The sequence below is a fragment of the Protopterus annectens genome, chromosome 1.part0 (assembly GCF_019279795.1).
Source record: "Protopterus annectens isolate FY-2018-M chromosome 1.part0, PAN1.0, whole genome shotgun sequence".
NCBI lineage: Eukaryota > Metazoa > Chordata > Ceratodontiformes > Protopteridae > Protopterus > Protopterus annectens.
Genome location: NC_056725.1, coordinates 808884623 through 808893620, shown reverse-complemented (window position 1 = coordinate 808893620; position 8998 = coordinate 808884623). Strand labels below are relative to the sequence as shown.

The 8998-nt window shown below is 43.9% G+C and overlaps 1 protein-coding gene across 1 annotated transcript in view; it reads left to right on the top strand.

Annotated features, from left to right (window-relative positions):
• Window positions 1–6061: 6061 nt before the first annotated feature.
• Window positions 6062–8998, top strand: part of LOC122794676 (pyridoxal phosphatase) — a 146223-nt gene continuing 143286 nt past the window's right edge. The window contains exon 1 of the mRNA XM_044063305.1: window positions 6062–6694. Within this exon, the coding sequence (XP_043919240.1) occupies window positions 6082–6694 (613 nt within the window). The 5' untranslated portion in view covers window positions 6062–6081. The remainder of the gene's footprint in view (window positions 6695–8998) is intronic.

Here is an 8998-nt window from a genome sequence, read left to right as displayed (position 1 = left end):
GCACTGGAGCTTCAGTGGGAAATGTGGCATCTCCATTAAGTGTAGCAGAGCTACACAGGTATGCTTGGGACTATTCGCTGTGTAGACAATGAAAGTACCTTTAGAGGGTAGAGTTCAGCAGTTGCATCCAGTTTGGTTGCTGATATTATGGTGGTAACATCCTTTCAATTCTGCCCAATATAGGCAATATTGTGTTCATAGTGTGGGTGGACAGCAGTGCCTGCTGCTGTGATGACATCCTTGATTATTTGAGAGGAGGGGATCCTTTTCTGCCATAACCCTTTCCTTCATATGTTGCACTGCCACTATCACAGGTGCTTTGGTGGGAGTTAAGAACATGTTGACATGTTGCTATACATAGCAGTTCCTCCCCCTTTGTGTCTGGGTATAGTGATTGCTCATCCTTTACAGATTTTATATCTCTATCCTTCACATGTATAGTGATTCGAATTGTTCACAGCCTTCTACAAAAGGAAAATATAACCTTACAGAACAAGTCTGTATTGCTCATCTATGACAACATGGTCTGATAGTGCTGTCCTATTCTATCCTAGGAGCTTGGGTTTGTACTTTGGTCAGGGTCCATTCATTTTGCATGCCTCCCACTGCTTCATATGTAATGTGGATACAGAGTCATATGTTGCACTTGTGGACATGTTTACCTATGATGCTTTTGATATCGCCAGTGCTGTTTCCTGTTGCAAAGCTGCATCAGAAGTGTATGTCTCTTGTCTGCTCAGGTAGTGTTTCTAAACCCCTGCTTCTGTTGTAGCAAGTTAAGTGGGGGGGGGGGGCATCTTTGTGTGCTATCAGTGGCTACATAGCAGCATGGTAACATCCTGTTTCCTCTGCTTAGGACTGGCATTCACTGTATCAGCTACTAGATAATGGACAAGATTGCTGGAACCCTTGTAATGACGTTGAGCTGATTAATGTGTGTAGGTATATAGATAACATTCATCTTTAATCTTTCACATTCATCAAGGACTTTGGTAGCTCTGGAATAACAAACTCTCCTTTGTCCACTGTGTATACTTCTCAACTGCCTTGCTCAATATTCAGGAGAAAGTCAGTTACAATGGGATGACAAAAGTCTAAAATTAGGGACATTTTTTTAGTTATTGTTCTAATTTTCTTTAAAATGTTAATAAAACAATATACATTTTTTACAATAAGAATTATGAAACATTTTATTTTATGCCTAGCATTATTGACTGACTTTGACCCTGAGTTACTTACCAGAAAATTAAACATTTTACAAGGGGCAGGCAAGAAGATCAGGGACAATCTGCAAAATCAGGTAGAGTTGAGAGGTATGCCTCCATGGCTCAAAAATGGTTCTGTTATAGGTTCATAGGTTCGTACTAGGCTATCTGCCCTAGGGCATTTATAAGCCTAGCCAGAGTGTATGTGGCTTACACCACCCCTTAGGATGAGAATACTACGCCCTTTTAGGGTTTAGTTTACTATGCCTCTGTCTAGTAGTGACACAGAGATGACCCCCGGGGTAAACCTACGATCTCCCATCCACTCGTCAAGATTTCTCTTGAATAGAGTCAGTGAGGGGCTCTGCCTAACATGGACTGGGATTCTGTTCCAGAGTGTAGGGAGCCTCTGGGTTATGAATCTGTCCCTCCAGCACGTTCTATTTATTTCTGTGTTGAGGTTTAAGTCACTTGTTCTCGTGGCTCTGATGTATTTGGATTTTCTGAGGTGGAGCATGTCCATTAATTCAGGATTGGACATGGCCTTGTACGTCAGGCACAGATCACCTCTGAGTAGGTGGTATGCGACTGAATAGAGCTGGAGTTTTTTTCAGTCAGGCAGCATATGACATATGTTTAAGACCCTTTATCCTCTTGGTGAGGAACTTTTGGGGTCTTTCCAACTGCTGCAGGTGTCGGGTGAGATACATCCCAAATGGGGCATTGTACTCAATCATTGGCCTGATAAGAGAAGAGTACAGGGGCACAATGACCTCTCTTGATCTAGATGTGAAACCCTTCATGATAAGGTGGGCAATATAGAAGGTCTTCCTAACCACTTTGGCAATGTGAGTGTCAAATGAGAGGTTACTGTCAACCTGGGTCCCTAGGTCCCTGATTACCTCTTCCGTACTTAATGGATTACCGCCTATGTGGTAATTTGTCGGTACCTTGTTTTTCTCAAAGGGTATGACTATACATTTTTCGGCGTTCAGCTTAAGGCCATGGCTCTGGCACCAATTATCCGTTTCTATGAGGCCTCTCTGAAGGATGTTTGTGTCCGCTGGAGTATCAATTATGGCTCCCAGTTTGCAGTCATCTGCAAACTTTGTCAGCCACAATCCTCCTATGTTTGCCTGTACCTCGGAAAAAATAAATGCCGAACAAGAGGGGTCCCAGGACTGAGCCCTGTGGGACACAACATGTGACTGGCTTAGAGTCTGACATAGCTCCAGCAACTCTGACCCTGTGGGTTCTGTCCTTGAGCCAGATTGAAACCCATCTTGTGACATATGGGTTTACATTTAAGCTGGTGAGTTTGTCTATGATGCCCGAGTGGGGTATTGTGTCAAAGGCTTTTGCAAGGTTAAGGTAGGCTGTGTGAACTGCCTTACCCTCATCAATGGCCTTAGTGACTGTTTCAAAAAAGTCGACCAAGTTCAAAAGGCAGGATCTGCCCTTGACAAAGCCAAATTGGGTAGGATCCAATGTCTGTAGGTCCCCAATGTCTTTGTTTATGAGTTCCATAATGATCCTCTCCATAGCTTTGCAGACCAGGATCGTCAAGCTTATGGGGCGGTAATTTCCAGGGTCCGTAGAAGCACCGCCTTTGTGAAGTGGGACCACTGTTGCTGTACGCCACTCTTTGGGTACGTATCCTGTAGTAAGGCTAAGATTAAACAGCAGCCTTATGTGTGGGTTTAGTTCCTCTTGGAGTTCATGTAGCACACAGCCCGGGACACCATCCGGTCCCATTGATGCTGTGTTTTTAGCTTTAGAGAGGGCGGCTCTCACCTGGGCATCTGAGATGTTAGGGAGGCTGCATTCTGCTGGGATAGTTTTTCTTCCTTTGGGGGGGGGGGGGAGAAATTTGCACTGAACCTGTCTGCCAGAATGTTGGCAATGTCAGTGGGTTCAGTGTATTTTGTGTCATTTTGGACTAACTCTGAGCATATCTGGGAGTTTCCACCCAGGTTTCTAACATAGCTAAAGAAGGCCTTGTGATTGTCTTTTGTGTCTTTTGCGATTTTTCTCTCAAAGTTGGCCTTGGATGATTTTATGAGTGATCGTAGTTTTTTGCTAGTACTGATCACAGATGCCTTCCCTTTTAGGGATTTTGCTCTGTCATGTAGTAGCTTCCTCCTCCTGTTGTAAAGTTTGTTTATGGCTGGGGTCCACCAGACCGGTGCCTGCCTTTGGGGAATGGGTCTTGGTTTTATTTGGGATTGCATGATCCATGCATTCTTGAAGGTGCCCATAGAAGGCATTTGCAAAGGATTCAGCAGTGTGGGTTGTGGTTTCCACTGGCCCAGGGGCCTTGAAAGCTACCACTTCAGTCTTAAGAAGTGTGAAGTTTGCTTTTGAGAAGTTCTTCACTGTGGTCTTTTGTGCAGGGGGTGGGGGCGGGATGTGGATTTACAGTGAGATTAATTTATGGTCTGATCTTACCAAAGAGGGATGTACTTCGAGTGTGGAGCATTTTGTCCCCATGTTTGTGATGATCAGGTCTAGTATATTGTCTCCTCTTGTGGGAATGGTGACTAGTTGTTCCATTGCATTTGAGTTTATGAATTCTAGGAACCTTTGGGCTAGGGTGCTGGGGCTTGAGTAATGTTCCCAGTCTATGTTTGGGTAGTTGAAGTCTCCCAAAATGATGGTATTTGTAGAGACATTCATACTCTCCAGTGTCTTCAGGAAGGCTGTGTGGGGTTCCTGAGTTTGAGAGGGTGGTCTGTAGCATGCTACAAACTGTAAGGCAGTTTTGCCTATGGTTAGTTGCACCTGGATAGTCTCTGATGCTTCGTGCGTTGCCACTAACCTGGAGGTGTGGGTATCTTTGATGAAAATGGATACTCCCCCTCCTTTTGTGGTTCGTCCAAGTTTTGGGGCCGGAAAGCATGATATGAGGTAAAACCTGATAGTGCTGGGGTGCTCTCAGGAGCCTTGAACCAGGTTTCAGTCACTGCACAGACATCAATGTTCTCCATACTGAGGAGGGCTTCGAGGGCGTGCATCTTGAGGTTTAGACTTCTGGCATTGAGCAGCATTACCCTTAGTTTTTTTCCACTTGTGTTTTCTAGGGAGGTAGGTTTGTCATTTGAGCCTTGCCTAAAAAAGGCACTATGGGGGTGGCAAGAGCCTTGGCCAATATCCGCAATCCCAGGGGTGACAGGTGCAAGCCATCCCTTGCTAAGCAGCGTGGCTTGTCAAGCATGTCATCCCAAGCAGACAGACACTGGATCCCCTTAGAATGACACCAGTAATTAAGCCAATTGTTAAAAATGATCATTTTGTCTTTGTACTGTGGCATCATTCTTGGTGAGGGTAAGATGCTGCTCAGGGTCAGGGTCATATCGGCCTGGGCTACATAATCAGAGAGCTCCTCTATGTCTCTTTTCATGTAGTCCAGGGAGGTACGTCTCAGGTCGTTCACACCGGCATGTACAATGACTGAGTCATACTTGTACTTGCTGTGGAGTGACCTGAGTGCTTGTGTTATGTGGCGGATTCTAGCTCCCGACAGACAGCTTACTGTGACCCTCTCCTTGTTCAGTCTGGTGAGCGGGACGTCAGTGTGCCTGATTATGGAGTCACCTATTACAAGTGTGTCTGGCATGTTGTTTGGCCTTAAGGGCTGTGACTGTTTAGCACACTGACTTTGTGAACTATATGTTGCATGTGCTATGTCTTGAGGTGGTGGTTGCTTGGGTGTCTGCTTTGGAGGCCTCTGTTGTTTTGGTAGATTTTTAATCAGCGCCTCCGAGTATGTTTTTGTGTGTTTATGTGTTTGGTTTGCAGTTGTGATAGTTCTATGTGAGACTGGGTTTGTGGTGTGCGTGGTTACCTTCTCCTCCTGACTGGTCTTGCCAGTACTGAATTGAGAGAGCTCAGCCTCCAGTTTGGCTATATAGTTGCATCTCTCGCATATATTTGTATTTGTTGGGAGGAGGAGAGGGTTGTCTGTGTACATGAGGCAATTGTAACATTGCCTCAAGATTCCCGGATTCACCAGCTGAACAGGAGAGGATGCCAGCAACTGACCCTTCGACATGCTAGAAATAGTGAAACAGATTGCTGTGTAACTGAGTCAGAAAGGACCCTTCATGGTATCCCCCCCCCCCCCAAAAAAAAAAATTAAGGGTCCAAACTTTATTCCTCCCTTATGAATATAATGCCCTCCTTTATGCTGTACCTTGTTAAGTATATAAAGCAACTCAAGAAACCCTACTGTTTCCTCACTAAAAATATCTTAAATTGCAGCACCCTTAACTAATAGACTAAAATCACCATCCCTGTGCTCAGTATCATACAGGCTCACAAGGGGTGATCTCTGTTTAATCTTATGTGCTATGAATGCATGACCCAGCACTACTTGAATACCTTTACCTAACAAGAAACAGTGGTAAAGAAAACTCCTGGGAAACATTAAATTATGAAACACCCGGTGTGTCTCACATTTCCGGAATAGGCTGTCTATATAGTCTTCTCTAGCAATATGACATGTGTCAGTCATCTGGAGTGGAAGTTATACAAAAAGTCTGCAGCCAAGGAGATCATTCGCGAAGCTCAGCACTAAGCTCACTGGGCTTCTCGACGGCCTCCTTTAAGGCAGACTAGGCATGAAAGTACGAACCTATATATTTAAGTATAACTTCCACTCCACATGACAGATACATACGGTATTTACTTTTTTGCAATTTGTTGACAACCTGTTATACTCCGGGGCCAGAGGTAAAGACAGTTAGATTACCCACACCTTTCCATTCATTGTCCCGCCTCATTATCTGAGCTTCTTATTTGATTGGCAACTTGAAACGTCAGAAGCCAGCAATGGGTATTGGCTTTCCTTCGCTGAGGTGACGTAATTTTCCCGGGAATGTCCAGCATGGCTGCGAATACAGTAAGCAGGGGTTGCAAAAGGCTGCAGGGTGCGTTGGTGAGGGAGGTTTTAGCAGCCACAGAGACGGTGCTTTTTGATTGTGATGGTGTTATATGGAACGGCGAGACCGCAGTGCCCGGAGCGCCAGAGGTGATTGAACAGTTGCGGAATGAAGGCAAAGGAGTTTTCTTTGTCACCAACAATTGCACTAGGTCCAAAGATCAAGTGTTGCAGAAATTCACCCGGTTAGGTTTCACTGGTGTGCGGCAGGATGAAATATTTAGTTCTTCTTACTGTTCTGCTCTTTACCTGAAAGAATTTGCTCAGCTGCAGGGCAAGGTTTATGTGATAGGAGGCCAGGGTGTTCATGGGGAACTTCAAAATGCAGATATCGATTATGTTACGGAGCAGAATGGTGGAACACTGGAAGGACCCGTAGCTGATCTGCCCCTCGACCCCGAGATAAAAGCAGTCTTAGTTGGATACGATGAGAATTTCAGTTTCTTGAAATTGGCAAAAGCTTGCGCTTACCTGCGGAACCCAGACTGTCTGTTCCTAGCCACTGATCCAGATCCCTGGCATCCCCTTAGAGGAGGCAGGTTCACTCCAGGTAATTGGGTTGTGAAGCTGATTGTCAAACGTGCAGAGGAACTCTTTACTGCGTCATCTAACCAGAGTGTTTAGGGTTGATAGTTTATTGGCTGTGAATGTTTACATTTTAAGCATAATCCAGATCAAAAAGATAACGGTTTGGTTAAAGAGTACTGTGGAATCATGTGCTAATGACTTTGGAAAACAGCGAAATGCACTGATAAATGAGAACCAGTGTATTGATTCTGTTTTCAGTCAAGAAGGCTGTACATATATTTTATTTACATTTGTTATACGTACACGTACTTGTACCATATGTGTGTCTGTGTAATGAAACTGATCAGCGGCTTCGGGTTTCATACATTTTTAATTTGACAGGCATGTAGCCTCGACTTTGACTACATTTTCAACGACTAGTTGGTCAAAGAAAACAACGCAGTAACATCAGAATATATGTAGTACATGATTATATCAAATAAGTTGTGGCGTTGCATTACTTTACCCCCCTCCATAAGTGAATCCCCGTACCCCCCCCCCCCCCCCCCCACACACACACACACACACACACACACACACACACGCAAGCCCCGCCTAACAGCCAATGACGTGTACGAATATTTAATGAACATTCATGGGGATGCCTTATTAAAATTCATCAAATATTCGGCAGGTCAGTGCTGCCTAACTTTAAGTCAATTAAACAGTTTATGTATATGTATTTCTTTGCTCTACACTTTCAAAAGAGGGATGATCTATAAGCAGCAAAGGATACCTTATGTTGGTTAACTGTACTTAATCTTCTTAACCTTATGTTCATAGGTTCATACTAGGCTCTCTGCCCTAGGGCATTTATAAGCCTAGCCAGAGTGTGTTTGGCTTTCGCCACCCATTTTAAATTAATTTTGCTATGCCCTTTTTCGAGGTTAGTATACTGTGCCTCTGTCTAACAGTGACACAGAAGTGATACCCGGGGTAAACCTAGATCTCCAATCCACTCATCAAGATTCCTCTTGAAGAGAGTCAATGAGGGACTCTGCCTAACCTGGACTGGGATTTTATTCCAGAGTGAAGGGAGCCTCTGGGTTATGAATCTGTCCCTCCAGCATGTCCTATTTATTTCAGTGCTGAGGTTCAAGTCTCTCGAGCGTAGCTCGATGGGATTTGGATTTTTGAGGTGCAGCATGTCCATTAATTCGGGTTGGACATGGCTTTATCGTCAGGCACAGATCGCCTCTGAGCAGGCGGTATGCCACTGAGTAGAGCTGGAGTTTCTTTAACCGGGCAGCATATGGCATCTGTTTGAGCCCTTTGATCCTCTTGGTGAGGTACTTTTGGGGTCTTTCCAGTTGCTGCAGGTGTCTGGTAAGGTACATCCCAAAAGGGGCATTGTACTCAATTATGGGCCTGATGAGGGATGAGTAAAGAGGCACGATGACCTCCCCTGATCTAGATGTGAATCCCTTCATGATTAGGTGGGCTATATAAAATGTTCTTCTAACCACTTTGGCCACGTGGTTGTCAAATGAGAGATTGCTATCAACTTGGGTCCCCAGGTCCCTAATTACGTTTTCTGTACTTAATAGATTACCACCTATGTGGTAATTTGTGGGCACTTTGTTTTTGCCAAAGGGGATGTAACTGGTTGTACTTTATGTAATATGCTTCAGTTGTAAGAGTTGCATAGTTGGATGATAAAATCCCTGGTATGACTAGACACATGCCCATCAAACTCGTAGCACAATAATTCTGAACAAAGCCCAACATATTGGGGGGGGGGGCAAATTCAAGAACACATTTTTATTGTTGCTGTTGGAAGTTGTTAGAATAACAGGTTTTGCATTTTACATAATTTTCTGAAGGAAATGAAGTCTGAAACTCACTTTTGTCATTATTTAATGACTTCACTCCTCAATGATTTGCCAGTAAACCACAAATGTAATAAGGAACAGCAAATCTGGACATTCTGCAAAATTTTGGAGAGTTGAGAGTTATGGCAAGATATGACTTGTTTTTAATTATATGGCTAAACATTATAAACCTGTGTAACCATAGTGGCCACACTTTGTCCCCTGTTCCCTCCATATGGAGAAATCATGGGACATCTGACATCGTGGATACACAGTTGGCATAAAAGGTACATATTCATAAACTTATGATTCAAGCACAGACAGTGACAAAAAGAGACTGATGCAATAGTGTTAATGTTTGGTCTATATGAAAATATAAGCTCAGTTGTTTTAAAGCCTATCCCTTCATTTTAAACTTTATACCCGCTCTACCTTAAGAAGAAACCATACGCTCAACTTTGAATCTTTAATGGTTA